The sequence below is a fragment of the Fundulus heteroclitus genome, unplaced genomic scaffold, assembly GCF_011125445.2.
Source record: "Fundulus heteroclitus isolate FHET01 unplaced genomic scaffold, MU-UCD_Fhet_4.1 scaffold_51, whole genome shotgun sequence".
Classification (NCBI taxonomy): Eukaryota; Metazoa; Chordata; class Actinopteri; order Cyprinodontiformes; family Fundulidae; genus Fundulus; species Fundulus heteroclitus.
The window spans coordinates 2044038-2067732 of NW_023396934.1; the positions used below are offsets into that span (position 1 = coordinate 2044038).

General features: G+C 40.1%; 2 protein-coding genes across 2 annotated transcripts in view; both read left to right on the forward strand.

Annotated features, from left to right (window-relative positions):
* shtn3 (shootin 3) overlaps positions 1-12628 on the forward strand; it is a 39420-nt gene extending 26792 nt beyond the window's left edge. The window contains 9 exon segments of the mRNA XM_021311191.2: positions 660-813; positions 1611-1779; positions 2421-2485; positions 3972-4075; positions 6100-6114; positions 6367-6426; positions 6677-6806; positions 7216-7492; positions 8219-12628. Of these exon segments, the coding sequence (XP_021166866.2) occupies positions 660-813; positions 1611-1779; positions 2421-2485; positions 3972-4075; positions 6100-6114; positions 6367-6426; positions 6677-6806; positions 7216-7492; positions 8219-8324 (1080 nt within the window). The 3' untranslated portion in view covers positions 8325-12628.
* Positions 12629-15648: 3020 nt separating this feature from the next.
* thoc3 (THO complex 3) lies at positions 15649-23204 on the forward strand. The gene is made up of 6 exons (XM_012853660.3): positions 15649-15863; positions 17469-17625; positions 17710-17914; positions 21254-21415; positions 21507-21607; positions 22078-23204. The coding sequence occupies exons 1-6, from the start codon at positions 15684-15686 to the stop codon at positions 22239-22241; spliced, it is 969 nt and encodes a 322-aa protein (XP_012709114.1). The 5' UTR covers positions 15649-15683; the 3' UTR covers positions 22242-23204.
* The last annotated feature ends 491 nt before the right edge of the window (positions 23205-23695 follow it).

The window sequence follows — 23695 nt, forward strand, 5'->3', positions numbered from 1 at the left end:
TGCGCATCCTAATTTTAAATGAAGGTTCTTTGCTTGGTGCCACAAGAGTGGCTGCAGCTTTCAGTTTCTGGGAAGAAACAATTTTCATGGGAGTTTTGAGACTGACAGGAGAAAACACTGCATTCTTTCGTCTGCTAAAAGGCTTTATAGAGATGCTGATTTCCTTTTCCAGCAGGACCCGGGCATGCTGCCAAAAATTCCCTTACCTGATTTAATGACCATGGTATCACTGCTTGATTGGCCAGCAAGCTCGCTTGACCTAAAACAACCCCAGTAGCCCCACATGCTAATCGACTCCATTCTTCGCCACATCAGTCCAATATTTCATGAAAATGGAGCACTGAAGGAGTGTTGAGATCACATGTTGTACAACACTGAAGCTACTGAGATAAATCAACTTCTCGATTAAATGTTAAGTCCTGGAGATGCACCTGAATCCCTCTGACCTTTTCCTATGCTTTGATCAAACACTGGGTGCAGAGAATAAAGGTTATTGGAGTTTATAACATCTATACAATTGAATTCAGCCATAGCCTTAGGTCTAGGACCAATCTAAATAGTCAGTGTTGCATGCTGCTGAAAACCCTTAAGGCTAATATCAGACCTCTTTTAATCCTGCTCTACATATCTGTGTTAATTGCCTACTTGTGTGGGTGTAGGTGCAGAGCCTGGAGGCCCAGCTAGAGGAAAGCAGCGTGAAGAAACAGCTGCAGGATCTTCAGAGACAGCTGGAGCTGCTGGAGGTGGAGAAGAAGGAGGCGGAGGGACGGCTGGAGCAGGCAGAGAAGAAGAACGCGGAGCTGGAGGAAAGAGGTGGGTGGAGGTGAAGATGAGGGCGTTTGTTGGCTAGAAAAGAGCAGATGGTACTGTGAAAACATTCTGCATAGCAATGTAAAATACATCCTCCTGATTGGCTTTAAGGCAATCTGGAGGATTTTTTCTAGAGAAAAAAAAGATAATGAGAATTGACCTAAAAATGGAAGTTGTTATTAAGAATTAAAGATAAATATTAATATAAAATAGAAGGTAGTGATTGTGGTGATGTAAGGCAGAATAAACGGATGCATGCAGTTGTGCTTTTTTGTAACAGATGTCTATTTCACTGATGGTGACACACATTTTGACCCCTGTGCTGCATGAGATCAGAATCAGACATACTTTAATAACGCCAGAGGGACATTACTTTTGTTACACACTCCAGTTAGACAAACATTTTTACACACACACAAAACTGAACTGTGACATTGTGAATACTTCATTGCATCATACATATGTGTGTGTATATATATATATATATATATATATATATATATATATATATATATATATATATATATATATATATATATATATATATATGGGTTTTTGCAATAACAGCAAAAACCCACCTGCTGACTTTAGCTAAAATTAAATAAAGAATCAAAACTGCAGCCCCCTTTTCCTGGGCTGCATAGCTTCCAGACTTAGTGTGTTGGTTAACAGCCTGCAAGATAAAGCTCTGACCATTATAAATTAGTCTCCTCCATGTAAGCACAGTACTCAGTGTGTTAACTGTATTAAAAGCAGTGATAGTGGTTGGGATTGTGGTTAGATCTGTTTTCTCTTCACAGTCCTCGAGCTCCAGGAGGCCGAGAAGAAGATTACGGACACCACAAGCCTCCCTCCCCCAGAACCCGGGGTAGCTCCGCCTCCTGCACCTCCCCCTCAGCCACCTCCACCCCCTCCTCCTCCACCCCCTCCTCCCCCACCTCCTCCTCCCTCCAGATGCAACCCTCTCAGGTAAGTCTTTTGAACAAAGTGTGACTCTTCATGTTTTCTGAGGTGTTCTGCAAAGAGCAGCACATTAAATTCAATTGCAAAAAAAAAAAACAGTAAGCTACCCTTTAAACACATACATACACAGTCTACACAGACTGTAGAGGAGCTGAGCAGCTCCTTTAGTGACAGACTTAGACATCCTGTCTGTAAAAAGGAGCGCTACCGCAGGTCATTCATTCCTGCTGCTATCAGATTATACAATGCTGCACTATAACTGTAACCACAACTGCAATAACTAATGTGCAATGACTAATGTGCAATAATCTAATTAATACACTGGGCCACAACCTGTGCAATATGTATATATCTTTATATACAGATCACTATGTATGTAAATAAGACAGCATATGCCCATCCCTATTTCTTTTGTATTTTTTTGTATACTTTTTGATCCGTTGTATATATGAAGATTCACTGTATATAACTGAATGCACCTTTCCTACTCTGCACCTTCTTGTATGAACCGATGTGGCAAGTGAATTTCTCCATTGTGAGATCAATAAAGCCTATCTTATATTATCTTATCTTTTCTTAAAATATTCACAAGCAGGTCAGGGAACAAATTATCATTTTTTACTGCTAATGAGGTTTCTGTTTCTTAGCTCACTGATCGCCATCATGAGGAAGTCATCCAAAGGCTCCAAAGCAAAGGTGGAGCCCACTCCAGGTGAGAATGTTGTTATAGCTCCTATCCATCCATGGGAGAGAAGACAAATCCAGACTACAATGTGTCAGGGACAACATAGACAAAGACCAGGACTTCTGGAATAATGATTTTTATACATACTAGTCTAATGTTGTTTGAACTCCAGAACAGAGAGCATGTTTGGCTCAGACCAGACACAGCAATCGTGCCCTGCAACACGACAGTGACCCCAAACTTTCCAGTTAATCCACGAAAGACTGAAATGAAAAGTCAAAGCCCAGATCTTGTTCTAGATGCGTTGGGGTGACTTGAAACTGGCTGTACATACATGATAGCCCTCAAACATCTCACAGCTTCCAGTGAAGAGTGGTACAAAGTTTGCTCAGGCCAATCTCAGAGACCTGTAGATGACTACCAGAAACGTGTTGCTGTCAGGTTCAAACACCTAAAACATTCATTAACAACACAAGAAGGAGAGACAACAATGAGATGGGTTTTCAAATAATCTTGCAAAGAGATCGAACGGAGATGCTTAATACAGATGTCCAAATTCGATCTGAAGCAAATCCGTCGCCCCCTCTCTATTTATTAGGAAAGGGAATCCCTGGTTCCATTTTGAATCTAAGGGGTAGGGATAAGCAAAATAACTGTGACCTTCCAGATAAAACCAAGCAGTTCACACAGTGCAGCACTCCAGATGGCTGAATAGAGTTCATAAAAACACTTATCATAGTCACAACATATTTCTCTGCTTTCTGCAGGCCGTCTGCAAATATAAGAGAGATCTAAAACCTTAAAACTTCTTAGTAGTAAAGAGTGAATATATATGATAAATGCAATGAAAATAGTAAATAACATAAAATATCTTGACATAGTAATAATAATTCTATCAGTTGCCATAGTGTTTTCAATCAAAGGAGGTAATACTAGCTATTAGCGGGTAGGGTTCTCTAACTTTTCCCTCGCATAGAATAGGAATTAATGTTGATATATGTTGTTTAATTAGAAAAGCTAAATTAGTGGTTAATGTTTACCTGCATTAAAATTCCTTTATTTTATAGAGATAAATAAACTTGTATATGTTAACCTTTTTTTGCAAAGGAATAGAATATTTGATAAGTTGTCCTATTTTTGTCTCTTTGCTGTTTGCTCTGTTGAAGTTGAGTCTGGGACGTATGGAAGCCAAGCCTGGTTCTATGTTCCTTAAATCCTTCTGGAAACCTTTCAGTGGGGGGGGCAAGGAGCGTTATTTTTACAGAAAGTAAAAATAACTCTATCAAACAGTCTCCCGGGGAGACCTTTGTTCCATGATCCCAACGAGTTTTTCTCTGTTATGGCTGATGACTTATTTATTCTTTCTTTGTGAATTGCTTCTGTTTTTCTAGTGACATATAATCAGCTCTATGGGTTCCCAGTGTACACATTTTGGCATTCTCTCTGGATTTCTTCATTACTCCTAGCTGTGCTGTCATGAATTAGGCGTGATATTCTCTCTTGGTGTCTGCAGCTGCTGAAGGCGTGGACGACGTCAAGGTGAAGGCGGTGAATGAGATGATGGAGCGAATCAAACACGGTGTCGTCCTTCGACCCGTCAAAAGTCAGGAAAGCAAGGTGAGGACAGCATGCGTTATTTTAGTGACGCCAAAGTTTAGATAGATTAGTTTTACCTTCCTCTATAAAATATTTAAAAATCTCGCACATATGGACGTAATCAAACAAGATTTTTCAAACTTAAATTGGATCTAAGCCAACTATGGTGTTGTGATGTGGCTGACTCATATAAAAGTAGATGCTACTAAGCATGACCACATCTGGCATTAAAATCGTTTTTAAGTGACTGGATACCTTCTTTATATTTAATCACTTTAACTACATCATTGTCTTTTATAGGATTGAGATCCGGGCTTTGTGATCGCCACATCAAAACACTGCCTTCATGTAACTAAATTTGATGCTTTGCTCAGAGTCCGATTGGAAGACCCACTGAGCCCACGCTTTAGCTTCTTTGTTGGCGTCTTGAGATGTTGCTTCAATGTTTCCGTATAATGTTCTTTCCTTCTGATGCCACCTATTTTGTGAAGTGCACTAGTCCCTCATGGATTAAAACACCCCCACATCATGATACTGCCACTCCCGTACATTCCATTTAGGAATGTGTTCTGAGTCATGTAAGGTTTCCCTTTTTTCCTTTAAATCTAACAATGGTCATTGTGGCCAAACTTTACTATCATTGTCCACAAATTAGTTAATTTGTCCCTTGGTGCATTTGCAAACTATAATCTGGCTTTTTATCTTGATCTTGGCATAATGGCTCCTTCCTCTCTGACTGGCCTTTCAGCCCATGTCGGTGCTGGACCTGTTTTCCTGTGAATCTTGTAAAATAGCTTACAAAGCTGTGATATCATCACCTAGGGTTTTCCAAACTGTGTAGGTATAGTAATCTTAGTGTATATAAAGAAAAAAAATTTATTCTCAAAAAAAGAACAGCAATAATTTTGGTAATCCTAACTGAACTCAAACAGAAAAATGTTTAGTCTGATTTATGTCAGACATGGAGGATAAATATGTTAATGTTTTTTTTATGCAACTACTCTACACACTTTCATTGATCAAATTGTGCCGCTAAATGAGTAAACATATCAGTTGAGTAAAACAATCTGCTCAAAAATATCTGAATAAAGGTCACGCTCCAGAAAAAAAACGAATCCATTCACCATCCTATAAACTGAAATTTAATAATTCAACAGAGGTTTTGATTAGACACGTTTTTTTTCAATGGAGATTATTTAAAGAAGTTTTTAAAACCATTTGACCAAATAAAATCTTTAGAATAATCCCTCAGACGGCTCTTTGAAGTAACCCGGCTGCAGTGTCTGCTGTGTACAGACGTGATTGTGACACCCCGATAACGCTGCTGCCTGTTAGGAGTCAGACCAGGTCAGCGGGTGGTCCTTTAGTGTCTCAGAATGGATTACATCCCTACGGTTTCCCCCAATTGTTTAAAGGCATGGCAATCTGTAAACAAAAGCAGATAGCGGCGTCCCAGACAACCTCTCAGGGTGGTCTGAGGGGAAAAGGCATAATTAATGCAATCGGTACATGATTAGATTGCTGAGGAAGAACGCTTGGCACTAGGTGTGAATGGCCTCTTTGTTTTGTCTCTTTTCGCCCATCGTTTCTTATTGGAGATTTTTTTTGTCCTTTTCTCTGTTTTAATCGTTTTTGTCAGATATTGTACTCATGTTTCTTTTGCGTGTTTTTATTTTGTCTTTCAAAATGTCTCATTGTCTTCTAAGATTGCCTTTGGTGTCATCAGAACCTCTTTTGGGTCTCTTTGTGTTGATTTTATTGTCTCTTTTTGGTCACATTATGTCTCTGTATTGTTAGTTGTTCTGTGGTAATTTCTTTGTCTGTCACCTTGTATTTCCTTGAACCAAATTTTTTTATTGTGCAGAAGAAGTCACAGATCCCAAGCAGGGAAAAACATTGAAACCCAGGATCCTGTTTTTCGTTCCTCTTCCATCCTGGTCCTCATTATGCTATAAAGAACAGGTTATCTGATGATTCTCCTAGGACTCTGATAGTTTTCTATCTCTTCTCTTTCCTTTCTGCCTTCATTTATTGTGCTGCAACAGAGAATAGCAGTGAAAGTGAGTATATGTATATTCGCATCAATCTGGACAGTCATCCCTCCCCTGCGGTTCCTCTAACTCAGCTTCCTAACTGCTCCTGCTAACACGGGTTAAATCACATTAAAACCGTCCATTTTAAGGCACCTCACAGCTTTTAATCCTTAAAAGGCACAAAAAAATATTTTAAGCCATTCTGACAAAAAGATTTGTCTCTAATGATAAGTGATCATTACGAAATAACAATGTCTTGATTTTTTTTTTCCCCTGCAGCCTCCACCTTGTGAGGAGAAGCAGCAGGAAAGCGCCATGGACGAACTGAAATGCATCCTGGTAAAAAAAAAGAAGTTTTTTTCTCTGTCGTGTGGTGAACGGTTCTTTTTTCATCATTGCTTGTTTGTATTTGCTGATACATTAAAGCTGTTGTGTTGGGGTGAAGACTTTAAATTTTCTGTTTCCGCTTCTGATGAGTTTTTAACTTCAGTCTGACCAGTTAGTCTCTGAGAGATAAAAAGGATAGATAGACTTCCGTCTAAGTGTGGAAGCGCTCTGTTAATGCTGTAACATTTGCGTTCTGCTCAAGGAGACGGTGAAGAGGAGCCCCAGCCGAGGCTCCCAGGAGGCTGGACCGTCGCCGCCGACAAAGAAGGACAGCGAGCTGGAGGTCATCCTGAGGCGCCGGCGCAACAAGGCTGGAGAAGCAGGATCAGGAGGTGAATCCCATCCAACCTTTCAACAAATTATCCACACCATCCATCCGTCTGTCCATTGAATTCAGTTTATTTTATATATTTATGAAGCACAATTTCGCAGCAAATGTTGTGAAAGTAAGGACACCATAAAAGATAATATAATTAAATAAGTCCAGTCATACAGAATCCAATTCAGTTACATACATTCCAGTTTGACCCTAGTTTTAACACAAGGTCATAAAGTTCAGGTTATTACGCCAGCTGCTTAAAAGTTATTTATCTAAGGAAGCCCAGCCTTAGATACCCAGCTCCTCCTCTCTGGTGGAATCGGCTCCCAGTTTCTATCCATGAGGCAGAGATCTATTTGTTTGTCTGCGCGTTTGTTTGTCCATCAATCCAAGACCTAAATCATTCTCCTTTTCACCTCCAGATGAACGCGAGGGCCAGATGAGCCACGTCTCTTCTTTTGACAGCTTGAACGGGAGACGCACCAGCAGCGATTCGGGCAAAGATTCAGAGGGACCGAGCGGACTGAGCGCCGCCTCGGAGGCGGCGGGAATCGTCCGGGTCAGTCCAGACAGAAGGGGCTCTGGACCGGGCCCCGCGGTGGCCCCGAGGAAGTGTTCTGACGTGGAGAGGAGATCATGCAGCTCTCTGTCTGAGAAGGAAACATCTGAGTCTCCGGTCAGCAACGGCTGCATTAGCAGGTGAAGCATCTCAGCGTCTGAAATATTAGGTGCAGATGGTCTCATTAGCTTTTTAATATACGCCTTGAAGGTTTAACAGTGGTGGCATTATAACCACATATTAGGATTTTATATGATGGAGCAACACAAAGTGTTGTGCCCACTCTTCACTGCACAATACCTTAAAGGGGATGTATCAGGCAAAATCCACTTTTTTAGCCCTTAAATACACTTTATTGCGTAATTGCTGTCTGTAGGATTGCAGACAATGTTTATGTAGTCTCCCCAGAAGCTGTGTAGATATCTTTATATTCTCTTTAGGTCATATTTTTCAAGCCATTCAGTTTTCTCTACTTTCTATAAAAAAATGTTTTAACAATTACGTCACAGTATTTGCTGTGGAGCTGCTAAACAAGGTCATTGACTTCTGGCTTACCAATTGTTGTTGTTGCTTGGCCTTCTTACTAATTAACATGATGTGGCATGAGGACTTTTTAAAGGTAGCTTGTTTCCACTGGATGGTGTTTTGGGTGCAAGAGCAAAGTAGACTGAAAGTCGATCTTTATTTCTAAAATCTTAGTTTAAGGGATATACTTTCTTCAACTTTCTTCCTACTCTCTTCTTTCTACTTTCTTCTTTTCTTCCTTTTAAAGAGGCACAGTTGTTCAGTTTGATCAAAACTTCTAATATTTCAGAAAGCAAAACACAAAAACTAACCAGGGGATCTCTTCTGTCTTTGCCCCGCAGCACTGATGAAGAGAATCAGATAAAGTCAAACGGAGTCGACCACGGGGAGCCCGGCGACAGCAGCCGCACCGAGCACCTGAACGTTAGCGCTGACGCCGACTGCTGAGATGGACTCTGATAGTTTTCGCTCTGCGATCTGAAGAGAAAGAAATCAGAGAGATGAGACACACTTGCCTTTTTACACGTATGGTATCAAATGCTCATTAGGAATTTTGTTTGTTCTCTGATTTACACTAACCATCTGACAGAAAAAAAAGGCAACTAACCACAGTAACAAAAGCAGGCCACGGCAGTTTCATTCAGATAATTTATCTCCAGGAAATTTCTAATACTTTCATAGAGTGTTCTAAAATAGGTCTTCATAATTAAAGTCCAGATTAAAACACTTTAACATGACAGCTGGTGCAGAAAGCCCCCTGACTAACACAGGCTTTATAAACGTATTGTCAACAGTTTATAGTTCAGTTGTACTTATTGTAGCTCCTGCAGCAAACATCCCATGTTTACCTGATAAAGGAAATCTAATCTGCTCATGTAACATAAACTGGTTCTGCTTGACAGTGAAAGAGAGCAGAAGCTTAGAAGGTTCCCAGATCAGATTGTTTTGGTGGACTGCTGAGGAAGAAAAGCTCAGGTGTGCACACTACAAAAACTCTGATTGGAGGATTATTTCTTAAAAGAGTGATTCAGAGACCCACGAAATAAGAAAAATAACAGAACAAAAATGTTTTTAAATGAACAAAATACACTTACTGGAAAAAAACAACAACAACTATTAAACAGGAACGGCCCAGTATGCAATCTACATGCAGAGAGGTGATGGTGATGTCAGCGGTTGGAGCAGCTGTTATACCTAGAATGGCCACAAGAGGGCTTGAGGGGGCTGCCTCACAAATCGCTGTTGCTGGTGGGTGCGTTGGGATTATAGAAGAATTCGTCAAACCAAAAGGAACTCTAAAAATTACGTTTTCAATAACCTGATAATGAGAATCTGTAACATTTATTTCATCATCATGTGTTGGTCTCTTTGCAATTAAAATAATTTATCAAGAAAATTACAGTATTCTGCAGAAAAACCTGTGAAAAAGAGCAGATGGACCACTTGATCTACTTTTCAACTACAAACCAACAGAAACAGCTTATCCTCTTGTTGTTGCCTTTGAAGAAGTCCTCTGAATTTCCTAGAGAAGTCATGCTTCCCCTGATCTAAACTGTACTTAAATCTCACTGGGGTACCATTGTGTTTCCAGGGAGTCAGAACAGAACTGTTTCTGAATCCACCAAAAAAAAATAAAAAAAAATCCTAAACTTTCCTCAGATTTCCTGACCAAAAGCCTCATAGAATTGAAATTTCTGAGATAAAATTGGAATAAAACTCAAGAATACACATTTTGAAGCTACAATCGGTGAAAAGCAGAGTAAAACTTGTGTGCAGTTGCTGCAGGAGTTTTCTGAGGGCAAGGCTGATTGATTGGCTCAGAGGAAGCTGCAGCCCTGTTGCACAAAAAGTCCTCTTCAGATCTAATATCTTCAAACATCTCCATTGTTGCTCCTTTTTTTGTCTCAGTCTGATGCACAAAGGATGCGCTCAGCTAAACTGTGTCAACAGAAGGAATGCACTACGCTGTTTTAGTTTCCAATTTACTCGTTTGATTCTCTCCCACCGGTGCTGCAGACACGGCAGGGGGGGCCGTGCAGTTGCTAGAAGGGACACCCATTTTACTGCATTTCAGAGGATTAAAGTGTCATTTAATCTAATTAATGTTTTGACTTTTGTTTTTTCCTACTACTACATATTCCCTTAGGCTTCAGTTGGTTTTATACAATCCAATGGTTTAATAGTTACTTACTGTGGTTAAGAACCTGCAACTGGAGTTCCATTCTTAGAATGCTTGATATCAGGGTTTTGCCCATATCCAGCATACAGATAGATAAACTACTACAACTGTTGACTAATTTACAGTAGATGCTGATAATGATAACCCACCCTTGACAGTTATTGGCACCCCTGATAAATATACATAAAAAGTCTTAAAATATATTTGGCTTTAATTTAAAAAGCATTGTTGTATATGGAGAAGTACACTAGCTACATTTCCTCAATCCCTTAGTGGAGTGGAGGTGTAAGGCTGTGTCTATGATGTGGAGGAACCAGGCTTTGAGTCTATGTTGCCTCAAATAGGGCACCCAGTGCAAGAACTCCCCCGCCTCTTCGCAATTTCTACTAATCAGCGTTAGGGACTCCTGAATAAGTGAGCAACTAAAAGCATACAAACACACACACACACCAAAACTGAGTTCCATAAAACAAATGTCACTAAACATTTAGTTTTTATATTTAACTTTTTTGTGCAAGCATTAGCATTAAGGACCCACAACCTTCTGTTTCCATGGGGTTTAAATATGACTAGATTAAGACCAGTTTTCTCCTGGCTATTTCATGCGTTTGGAAATTCTTAGAATAAAATAACTCCTCGTCTAAACTGGACCTTATCTACGGTAAGAGCAATAATGAAAAACTGTATAACAAGTTGGAATAGGAGCCCAGTTTATCTTCCCACCGCACATAGTTAGAAGGAGGGTCAGGGTTGGAGTTGTTGTTGCAAGGAGCAGCAACAACCATTAGGTGCTATCTACAGGCCATGTAGCCGGTTGTGAGGGATGCCTTGGAAAAAGCCTTTTCTTTCTCACTACGTGTTTTCCAATAACTTGGACTAACTGGAACTGTGTGTTTTGGTCATGATGATCACGACCAGATGAAACGGGCTTAAAACGGGGGATGAACACAGGCTGTTAATTACGGTGGAGGATCTGTGATGCTGTCGGCTCGTTTCTCTTCTAAAGGCACTGAAATGCACCTTGCATGACTTGATGCCACGGCATGTCATTGTAAACTTTAGAATACCGGGGGCTTTCTTTAGAAAGTCTGGTGGCCTTTGCAAGAAAACTGAAGATGAATCATCATTAGGTGTGTCAGGAGCATAATGATCTAAAGCATCTGTCAAAATCATCAGAAACGGTTTGGCTCACACATAACCAACCTTTTTTCTACAGTTTTCTCAGCCCCCAGAGTAAAATCCCGTGGATCCATGACTCTGGACAATCTAGATACCCCTCCCTCTGTGTTCTCCTAGCTTGAAATCATGTTTTTGTTGTGCAAATAGAAAAAAAGAGGGTTGTTCAACATATTAAAAGGAGTGCCAATAATTGCTCCACTGGTGGTTTAAAATACATATTTCTGAATGTTTTTTTTTTTTCTATTTCCCTTACTGGCTTAAAAGGTTGTAGAGGTCTGTTTTATTTTATGCAAACATTGGCCTCACATGGAGGCTTTTTAACAGACATTTGAGTAAAATGTACATTTTTAGTCAAGATGCCTTCAGTCTGTGTGACCCTTTAAATGTGCAGCCCTGACTGTTGTTTCGATCCTGAACTTCTTCTGTTTAATATGAACCTGTTTCTGAGTGCAAGCATTAAGGAAAAAAAATGTTTCTACAGCCAGGGTTCCTCTCCTACACTGCTGCTGCTTCAGTTTCAGCTCCAGCGTGTCGACTATCAGCGTGACAGGAGGTTAGGGAGGTTTTGCCAAGTGGAAAATTGACATATATGAGCGGGAATAGATGTAGTACATCGAGCAGGAATGTTCTCAGGATTCAAGGGACAGGTATTCATCAGGTCAAGGGAGTTTACGTTGAAGAAAGCCAACAGAACGCCATGTTTTCTGGTTAAATGTGGAGTAGAAGTGCTTTGGAGGAATGGGGTGCTTGTGTATTTTCTCTACCTCTCCCCTGACACTTGCCTCTGCAGCGAAACATCCTAAAAACATCAATGTGTAGCGTGAAAACTCGTGAGATGCTGTCATAGTTCCTCCACTGGAGATAAGACGTCTTCCTGCACTAAATTAGCACTGAGCCCTGTAATGCACATACTGTTATGCTTATTGTGCATTCCTTGACTTTTATTCTCTACTGTACATTTACTGCTTTTCTGAGCACCTTTATGCAAACTACATGAGGCACATTTGTATGAAGTGTTCACACACCTTGTCATTCTTTTCTTAACACACAGACTCACAATGTAAAGTGATTTTTGTTCTGTCCATTTGGTGTATTTTGCTCTCCTACAGAGGACCATGCAGTTCTGCTGCACACACTAGGGCCACGGTTGGATTTTCTGCACAGTGAGGCCTTGCACAAAACCTCCACACAGCAGAAAAATGCAACCTGCAGCCGAGTAACATTTTGCATCCTCTACATGATTGCATTTGTTATCAATGTGGCTACCTAAAGGGATTTCCTGTATGCGATTGAGTACATTTTGTGTGCGTTTTGGGAATATAAACGGAGTGTTTAAGGTTTTTTTAACATGGATTTTCATCTTAAAATCACTTGAAATAAAATGCAATTTAAAGAAGTGAAACAAGCTCTCTGTCATTGTTTTAAGAAGAATTGAGACTGTGTCAAAGAGAAAATGTTGGGGTTTTCATCTTTTGGTCATTAGAGGTCAGTATAGGTCTAATAAAAGGTCCAGTTGCTTGTGATAGTTTTTTAGACCACCTTAGGGACCTGAGAGTATACACCAGGAGGTCTCATAAAAGATATCTCAGAAAATAGGGTTTTAATTGCAGCTGTAGCTCATTGGTGCGGATTGAAATAAAACACCAGTGACTGCTTTTTCCCCTTTAATTTTTTTCTTTTTTACTGGGCAAAGCATCTTTACACGCTTTATTGGCCTGCCCTTCTCTAATGAACACTGTTGTACATTTTCCCAGTCAGTTCATTCCTCTATGCCAGCGCAAATAGATAAAAAGGGATATAGAGATCAGCCGATTTCTTCAGAAATATGACGAGTCTGGAAAGAAAATATGACACTTTCTAAAACTTGAAAAATCCAAACCACTCACATTTTATGGCATTGCCACCTCAAACTTCATTGTATTTTATTGAAAATAGATCACAAAAGGTTGATAAAGGTTGGTTTGTCTTTATTTATTTTAAAACCTAATAAAATAAAATAAAATACTAAGCCAACAGGCCAGGCATGGAGAGCAAAAGTAGTCTGCAGTGAGAAGAGAGTCATAAGTAAAGCCTTGTTTGAAATTTGTCACATGCCATGAAGGAGAGATGGCAAACAGGTGGGAGAAGGTGCTCGAGTGAAAGGAAATCAAAACTGAACTTTCTGACATATAAGTGAGAAAAAACATGACACTGGGAATCACCCTGAACAGATATCTCTGTAGTAAAACATGGTTGTGGAAACATAATGATGTGAGATCATGTTCTTCATCAGGGACAGAGAAGTTGCTCTGAGTTGATGGAATGAGCTAAATTCAGCTCAATCCTGGAAAGAAGGGAGGAAGAAGGAAGAAACTGCAAACAAATCCTGTGACTGTATGAAGGTTCACGTTCAAGCAAGATAAAGACATTCTACTGTAATCCAATGTTATAATAGAATGTAAACTAACATGTTGGCAAAGCTTAAAAATTGATGTTCACAGATATCCCCATTCCATCTGATTGGGCTTTGACATATTTTGAAAAGGAGAATTGACGAGCATGTTAATATTCTTCCTGTCATACATATGACACACTTCTTTATGTTGGACTACACATAAAATAAGAATAAAATTCTTTGAATTCTGTAGTTGTGAAATGAAGAAATGTTCTAAATTATTTCCAAATCATACCCCGGGTATGAATACTTTTCCAATGGACGGGACATGTAAAACAAAAAAAAGACTAAAACCAAACCAAGCCACAAGGGAGTTTGGACAACGGCAGTGAGTGGAGGAGGAAGATTGAGTTGTGAGTTGAGACAGCTGAGAGGCCGTGCAGAGTTTGTTCATGAATTTCACTGAAAGCAACAACTTGCCTGGGGTATGTGAATGGAACAGAATTGATACTCAGGTAGATGAGGAAGAGGAAGAATGGACAACAGTTTTGAATGAGAAAGGAAGAGGTAGAAGAGGAGGGAAAAAGGATGAAAGGAGTTGGTTTGGCAGTCAAGGAAGTTAACAGGAATTACAGGAAAGCAGTTTGGATGAAGAAAGGGTTGTTTGTAGGAAAATTGTGAGAGAAGAGTTCAAAATAAGACCTGGATTTAGAGACGAAGAACAGGGTCACATGAGCCCCATTATGATTTCTAGAGAAATAAAAAAGAAGATTGGAGAAGTCAAAGTGGTGAAAGTGTTGAGAGATGGAAATGTGTTGATAATTTGCAAAACTGAGCAGCAAACAAAACAAGACATTCCATGTTGGACACAGGGAAAAAAGAGGTGACGGAGAGAAAAGTCATAGGAGAGAACAAAACAGTTAAAGGAGTGAATACCAACTAATGAGGATCTAGATAGATTAAAAATAAGCATGGATAAAAGCAAGGTTAACAATATTCAGAGATTCTATAAAAACATACAAGGAAAAAGAGTGCCAAGCATGTCACTTCTGATAGAGTTTTCATAGCCAGAAAGAGTTCAAATCTGCTGCACAAGCTTCCCAGTCAGGCCTTTCATTCTGCCTCCTCTCAGATGCTACAACTGTCAGCGCTATGGACACGTGGCTGCAGTTTGCAGAGGAAAGCAAAGGTGCTCAAAATGTGGTGAAGAACACAGAATTGAAGAATGCAAGGAAGAAGCAGAAGAAAGGTGTTGTAACTGTGGAGGCCAGCACATAGTTAACTGTGGAGGATGTGTGGTGAGTAAAAAAGGGGTGGAAATACAACAAATTAAAACAACCAAAAATATAAGCTATGCAGGAGCAGTGAGGAGAGTTTAAGGACAAAAAACCAGAGAAGTAAATATGGAAGCGAATCAAGTCCCAAAACAAAGTAAAGTGGAAACGGAAGAAAACTTCAATCCAACACTCGAGAAACTCATTTTATTTCATTTATGTCATCAACTGCACCAATCAAGCCAAGCATAAGACAGAGAAAATAAGAATATTTGCAAGAGGAGCTGAAAAGTTCTTGGGACTTAAAGAAGTAACTTGGGAAATGATTGTTAAGAGGTTGGAGATTTATGGAAGGTCAGGAGCGTCTGAAACCAGATTTTAATGGTTCAATAGAATGTTCAATAGCAATGGATAGAGATTCAGGGAAGATTTTGATAGATTATAAAATAAACTAGAAATGATAGATAGAAAAGGATAGTAGGAGGGTGGGGTTTATTTATTAAATAAGGAAGTAAACAAACATTTTAGGAAAGGGAATAGTTTTATAAATAATAAATAGTAGTTTTAAAAATAGTGGTTAAACTGTTATTATTAACAGTCTAAAACAATATAGCAAGTACATAAATAAAATACAGCCATTGTGTTCTACATGCCATACCAGTATGAGGCGGTAATCAAAATTCAACTTGTTTGCCAACCGCCATTAAACACCAAAAAGAAGAAGAAGAAAAAGAACCAGGCCACAAGAGGGCGACGCCTTCGCTTTTAACCCTCCCAAGAAGAAGATAACCGATGACAAGATGGCGTCGCAGTATTACCAAGAAATGCAGGAGAGCTTCAAAAATAACAACAAAAGTCGGGAATTCGCGGCTCATACAGCCAAAGTGCACTCGGTGGCGTGGAGCTGTGACGGAAGGAGGCTGGCCTCCGGCTCCTTTGATAAAACAGCCAGCGTTTTTATCCTGGAAAAGGACCGATTGGTGAGTAAAGGGGCGTAGTGCAGAGCATGGTCCTTTCAAACTGTTTTCTTCTGTATGATTTTCTTTGTTTACTCATGTGGTCGAATTTCCAATAAAGCTGCTCTTCACACATTTCTCTGCCTCTGTTGCCAGTAAGTGAAAAAAGTCTCTAATTTAGACTGAAACGCTGTCCGCTAAGGTTAGGTTAAAAATCACCGTAAGCAGTATTGGGTGGATGTGGCCCTTTCAAAGAATCTGGATTTTATATTCACACGACTTCAGATAACAAAATGTAATCTTGTCTCATTTAAATAAATTAGACTTTATTTCGGCTGCACTTAGATTAAACATAGATGGAAAATGAAGGCAGACATGACAGAATGAAGGTGGTAACATGACATGTCTACTCGTAATATAACGTAGTTATTATAACTGTAACTATAACTGTAATAACCAACGTGCAATAACTAATGTGCAATTCTATTTAATACACTGTGCAATACTCCTGAAAGAAGTGACTTCTGCTGCTATTGCCACCTGAATATATGTCAATACATATGTATATAAGTCACCGTCAATGTACATAAGACATCCTCTGCCTTATTTCTATTTTGTATATTTTATTCTTATTTTTCTTATTTACTTTTTTTTTTTTTTGATCCACTGTATAAATGAGGACACACTGTATATACCTGATGCACCTTGTCCTACTTTTGGCACATTCTTCTGATTATTGATTACTGAGCCGATGTGACAAGTGAATTTATCCAATGTGAGATCAATAAAGCCTATCTTATCTTATCTTAACTTACTCAAGGCACTTTACAAGGTGATTTATTAAAAATCGAAACATAGTTGAATTTGAATACAATATATTCAAAGTATCATCAACTGCCAATAAATGTGTAATTTAAAGAAGCTGGTAGATTCTATCAAGTCTGCACAGAGATCTTCCATCTTAAACAAGCACGTAGCGACAGTGGCAAGGAACCTCTCCTGTGTAACAATAAGAAGCCTCCAGTGGAGCCAGAACCAGTTTTAGGTTGGGCTGCCATCTGTTTCGACTGGCAAGGGGGATTTAAGGAAAGAGACACAGCAACACTTGCCTTTTTCTGGAAATGTGTTAAATATTAAACCATTATTTTACCAAGAAGATCTCATTGAGGTTAAAAACCTCTTTTTCAAGAGAGTTTTGGCCAAGATGGGCATCAGCACAATTAAGAAAAAAAACAAGGAGGGAAGCATAACGGTAGCAATAATTGCAAGTTATATGTAAATGGGGATTAGATGGACTAAAAGACTACCGGGTTAAGGAAAAGTGGGCAGCAAGGAAAAGAGAGAATTGGCTTAGGTGCTGAAAAGGGAAACCTTTTAGTGTCAAACAGAAAAAGAGGGGTGTAGTTTGTGCTTGAAAATCCCCTAAGAAATTTATCTATTTCACTGCACAAATACCCCTTCGATGTCGAATGAAAAGGTTCATTCAGATGCCGTCGGACTAAATCAAACCTCTGAGTGTGGTTCCAGGTTGCTTCCCCTCGTTCTTCAGTGACTTATGTATGACTCTGCTCTAGTTTATAGCAGAACTGTCACCAGACTCTCTAAACTGAAGCTTGTTTCTTTCTCCAGGTGAAAGAGAACAACTACAGAGGACACAGTGACAGTGTGGATCAGCTGTGCTGGCATCCAACCAACCCGGACCTGTTCGTCACTGCCTCCGGAGACAAAACCATTCGCATATGGGACGTGCGCACCACCAAATGCGTCGCCACAGTCAACACCAAGGGTACGCTCAGACCTAGGGCTGCAGGAATATGACTCCAGCAAGGATCTAAAAGTGATCAAACATTTTTTTTCTTTTATTATTAAGGTGAGAACATCAATATCTGCTGGAGTCCAGATGGGCAGACCATCGCCGTCGGGAACAAAGACGACGTGGTGACCTTCATCGACGCCAAGACGCACCGCTCCAGGGCTGAGGAGCAGTTCAAGTTCGAAGTGAATGAGATCTCCTGGAACAACGATAACGACATGTTCTTCCTCACCAACGGCAACGGCTGCATCAATATTCTGAGGTAGGAACCAAATGGATCTGTTCCCCTGAAGTTTCTGCAGGATGCTGATGGAATGTGTGCTGTTGGCTCACGAGAGCCGTCAGTGGTTTTGTTGTGCTTCCTAAAAATTAATTGTTAAGAGTACTGATTAAGAAAAGAAAAAAACATTTCCATTCTTCCCAGTGATCTCCTTCCTGTCGAGTAAAGTCCCAGTTTCAAAAATCCAAGCTGTGGAAGTTCCACAGTAAAATAATGCTGTAACCTCTGAGCAATTACTGCTCTCGCGCTTTACGATTGAAGATCCCTGGCTGTATGATTTGTTGCCGCAACATGTGGAGGATCCGACAAACATATCAGCCCAACAGTGAATGAAGAAAGCAAGTTTCTGGTGTGAACACTTGCTGTTTTGGAGTCGGACTCTGAAAACAGGGATGGAAGGATGAGGAAAAGCAGACAGATGCAGAAGTGCTCACGACTGGGCAAAATAGCGCAATGATAACACGTCTGCTGGAGCAGCAGTCAAACTTTAAGGTGGCTCTACAATCTTTTTGATATTTGGCTCAGGTTGTCTTCAGTCACCAGAGAACTGAGTTGGTGGTCGCTGTGTTTGTCACACTGAATGTATGATTCCTTTGTGATTAAAAGATTTAGCCTCAGAAGTCTGATAAATGGTAAATGGCGTATACTTGTATAGCGCTTTAACTAGTCCGACAACTACAAAGCGCTTTACACCACAATCAGTCATTCACACACACACACCCTGACGGTGGTCAGCTATGTTAACTGTACAGTGACAAACTAGCTTAGCATGTGAAACAGTACTTATCATTATTGCATTTACACAAGTGTTATTATTGTATCCACTAACATTTGTGATATACTATGATTGGTGACTTATTGTCCCCGAGTTTGTTACTCTGCAGTACGACTAGAAAGGAAATAAATTCAATCGGCTGCAAAATTGTGAATGCAATGCTAATATTTCATAGCTTATCCATGCACTGTAGTTTTATCAATTTATGCAGAAAAAACAGATGAAGAATCAGAACTGAAATGTTTCACAAAGAGCTGCATGCTGGTTAAGTATCAGAACCATCTCAGCTGACTGTTTTACTGTTGAGATGTTTTGGCCCCTGTCCTCCTCTCTAAGGCTGAAACGCCTGGAGAGGAGGCTGATTTAACCCACTTGTTTCAGTTCTTGAATCCTGTTTCATATGTCATGATCACAGGTGAGAGTCGGAACAGAGACGGATCAGTAAATTCAAACCATAACCTTCTGACTCAGATCCTTCTTTGCAAAGTATCACTCCATTTATCCACACCACCATCCATCACTTGCTAACAAAACACCAGGATCTCTGAACTCCTTCATTTGACTGTCAATATTCCCCCTATTTTTTACCGGGTGAAAACAGTCAGCATCTTTTCTAGCGACCGCTTCTCACCTGACTGCAAACTAAAACTTTGAAATAAGCGTCTAAGACAAGGTGCACATTAAATACATCCTTTTGTATTAACTTTGAAAGCATCATCAAGTCTCCCCTGGCACAGAACACGTTGCCTCATCTCAAATCAGAACAACTGTCTCCACTGTAAGGGTGTTTACAGCATTAGCCGATGTGTAATCTGACTATTCCCGTATTTAGCTCCATCGTTTCCTCAACTCTGACCAGTTTCCCAGTCCCTGCTGTTGAAAAACACCTTCGCAGCATGATGCTGCCACCACCACATTCACTGTGGGGATGGGCTAGTGGGATGTGTTGGGTTTGCTTCAGACAGCACTTTCATTGATGGCGAAAACGTTTTTTTATTTATTTATGTTATTGTTTTATAATCTTTGGATGGAGTGGAGCTTTGTCTGAAAAGAGGTAAACTGTAAGAATATCAATCAGGAAGCAATAACAAAGTTCACAACATCACTGTTCAGATCTTTTATCAGTGTCTGTGGTTTTCACCTCTCATTACATCAAAGCAAAGCTATTTTCTATATATTCTTTCCTGGTTTTCTCAGTTCATGTACACATTTATCTGGATCTGCACAGAACCTACTGCAATTTTTAGTGTTTTTTATCTGTGATGGAATCTTTTTCTGCGGGGTTGCCTTTGCATCTATCATGATGTCGCTATTTACCGTATTATTCGGACTATAAGACGCACTTAAAATCATTAAATTTTCTCAAAACATGATGGTGTGGGCGCGCGACCCCTTTGCGGGGGCCTTGGTCCTCGGCGCGGTCGGCCCGCGGTTCGGGTCCGGCCCGCGCTCCTTTGCCGCGTGTCTCTCCCCCTCTTCCACCCCCTTTCTGTCAGCCTACTTTCGGAAAAGGCGAGCCACTGGAGGCGCAAAAAATCCCCCCCAAAAAATAAAAAAAATAAAAATAGATGGTGTGCCTTTATAATCCGACGCCTAAATTAGATTGAAGTTCTATTTTCAGACGTGTATACGCTCCTGTTTGGGAGGGAATAAACAGGAAAACATTGTGTGTCAAAGTTCACTTCCGGATGTATCCCAAAATAAGAGTCATCAAAAATAAAGCGCCATGGCTGTAGTTGTGACAAGCTAACAAACTAAATTTTGATATTTCTAATCAGATATGGTCAAGACACGGTCTTTTAGGTGATCAAAACATAGGATATATTAATGGTAATTTAACACCGTACCCATATATTACTGATAATTTGTCTTTCTTTAATTACTTACCCATGACGAAAGTTCTTCTGTCTGCAGAATCACGCAGCTGTGTGCTCTGCAGCGTCTGGTGTAAATTTATGCTTTTAAAAAACACGCCATAAACCGCACCGCTTACGTTTCACAGCCAGTGTATTTCCTCCTTAAGGTGACCATATTTGATTTCTCTAATGAAAACTGGGGACATCTCTGATTTTGTTAAGCACAGAATCTCTGCCAGGGGGTTAGTTTGTTTTGTCTGAACTGCAACGCAGACGGGGGGCGGGGAAGGTGCGATCGGCAAAGCTTTACTACGCCGGGACAGCGGCAGGACTGAGTAAATACCTCGTGTTGTGCTAAATATTTTTTATTCCATCATGATACACTGAAATCGGGGACATTTCCGGGGACAGGTCATCTGGAAGGGGGTCTTTGCCTGGAAATCGGGGACATTTGGTCACCTTACGCGAGGGGCGGAGTGATATTACACACTTGAGAAGAGTATGTATTGCGCCTTATAATCCAGTGCGTCTTATATGTGGACAAAGACACATAGACATTTTAATTCTCGGTGCTTTTATATGATCTTCTCAAAAAAGGCATTTTTGCATATAAAGGAACGGCTGTTGAGATCCTGCATGAGAAGTTTATTGTGTGCTTCAGATCTGCAATAAACAACGTTTTGTGTTCAGTTATCCGGATCTGAAGCCCATCCAGTCCATCAACGCTCACCCGTCCAACTGCATATGCATCAAGTTCGACCCCACAGGGAAATACTTCGCCACAGGAAGTGCCGACGCCCTCGTTAGTCTGTGGGACGTAGAGGAGCTGGTGTGTGTGCGCTGCTTCTCCAGGTCAGTCTGTGCTTCTCTTCTTATTTCTCGGTTGCCCTCGGTGACGTCCGAATGAATCTGGGATGTTTATTTGCTGGCGCTCTCGCTGCAGACTGGACTGGCCAGTGAGGACGCTGAGCTTCAGCCACGATGGGAAGATGTTGGCCTCCGCGTCTGAGGATCATTTCATTGACATCGCCGAGGTGGAAACCGGTCAGTAACCATGACAACAGACATTTAGCCGTAGGAGTTGACATGTGGAAATATTTTTAGGCAGACTCGGTTAGTTGGTCCTTTTTGCTACAATTTCTGTCAGTAGTTTCCACTCAGTCCATGTTTGAATCCCTTTTTTTTACAGGGATGAATGTTTATATAACATTAAATCTAAGGGATTTTTTTAAAGAAAAATATTGAATAATGTTTAAATTTTTATTGACACATACAAAGTAAAGTATATCAAGGTGCAATTTAAGTTCTGGGGCTGCTACATGTTGCAGATTAAAGTTGTAAACATGGAACACTTTGGAATCTCAACAGGGTTATAATTAGATCTCATCCTTCTTTACAAAAAGGGATTTGTTCAGTGATGTCAGCTTACAGTAGAAATTAATGAAATTATCCAATTTTATACTAGAGAATACTTTTAATCAATTGGATTTAAACGCCTCTCTTGTATGTTGCAGGTGAGAAGCTGTGGGAGGTGCAGTGCGATTCTCCAACATTCACAGTCGCCTGGCATCCGAAGAGACCCCTGCTGGCCTACGCCTGCGACGACAAGGAGGGCAAATACGACAACAACCGCGAGGCAGGGACAGTGAAACTGTTTGGCCTTCCCAACGACTCCTGAGAACAACCAGCTCCTCTGTTGGCAGGAATATTGTCACCTTCAGGAGGGAGCAAATGAAATGTTACAAAGATGAACTGCAGTAACCTTCTGCTACCAGCAGGTGTCACAGCTTTCATTGCTTTCTTCTGACTCAGCCAATGTCATTCCCTGGTTGTTTTCAGCCTGTTAAACACCAAGAGCTGTAAAGTATTTTCATGTAAAATAAAATTGTGGGGGTTTTTTTTATTAAAAATGGTCTTTTTACTAAGTACATGTAAGGCTGCTGTTTAGTCAAAAAGATCTTTCAGCTGCTTAGGAAAGTTGAAAACAAAGGAATCAACCAGGATACGCATAGGCTCAGGTTGTGATTTGGGACCTTTTTATAATGTAAAGAGGGGAAAAGTTGTATTTGGGGTTTTTTTTGGATCTTTTTAAATGATACTTACGGAAATATTTCAGTGTGAAGCCGGATTTGAAAGCTGTCTTTCCAGTGGCAGATGTGGTATAGCTTGTTTTTACTGCTCCAAATGTAAAATCATAGTGAAAATACTCTACACCCTATTATTCCTAGGTTTCTGTCCATTTACCAGCCTCCAAGCAAACCATGTTCAGATGCTGGTTAAAACATCACAATGAAAGACATAAAGACATCAGCCGAGACGTCAAAGAAACTGTACATCAGTCTAGTGGTCATGAAATAAATTTTCCAGATAGATTATAAGTTTGAAGCATTTAAAACGACCATCAATCTTCTCAGAGGCTCAGGATGATGACCAAAGAAACATTTGTTTAATGTACGCTGAACAAAAATCCTTTTAATGAACATTACCTTTCCATATTTCTTTTATTATTATTTTTTTTTTTACAATATCTGATCTTAATAAATGAGATCCTTAACAGTTTTACAGTCCTCTCCACTTCTACGTGATGTTATACGCTATTTAAAGCATTGCTGCAATAAAATTAAAAGTCTGTGGAAAGAGACTTGCAAGTCCACTTATTACACTAGAAGGATTTTTTTTTTTACTGTCCTTTAATAACTTGGTTAAGGAAGCAAAGTCTAGCCAGGTGTAAAAGAGCAGAGGTAAAGTTGCTATTCCACATTAATAGGAACATAATTTCTCCTGCTACGCCTACTGCTTTCATGTGTTTTAAAAAAAAAGAACTCAAGGTTTTACATCTTTTTTTTTTTCTTATAAAGTGAAAAATCTCTTCTTTATAGTATCCTCTCCACCTCGGCCTGTTAATTTAGACAGCGTTGCAGCAGTAATGCTCCTTTTTTCACGGGTGCTACTTTGCTAATTTGGAAAAAACACCATTTTCCAAACTTGTTACTACAGGATGAAGAGAAGCAATATAATCCTCACAAACAGCAGCTGTAACACTTGGTGCACGCAATGAGATGCAGACTTTTCTGTGCATCATAGGGGGACGGCAGAATACAGCAGCAGCTTGATGGAACTACTACAAATTGA

Excerpts from the sequence above, each read along its gene's own strand:
- thoc3 (XM_012853660.3), top strand. The coding sequence starts at position 15,684 with ATGGCGTCGCAGTATTACCAAGAAATGCAGGAGAGCTTCAAAAATAAC. Across the intron at positions 17,915-21,253 it reads GGCTGCATCAATATTCTGAG|TTATCCGGATCTGAAGCCCA; the intron begins GTAGGAACCAAA and ends TTTTGTGTTCAG. Across the intron at positions 21,416-21,506 it reads TGTGTGCGCTGCTTCTCCAG|ACTGGACTGGCCAGTGAGGA; the intron begins GTCAGTCTGTGC and ends CTCTCGCTGCAG.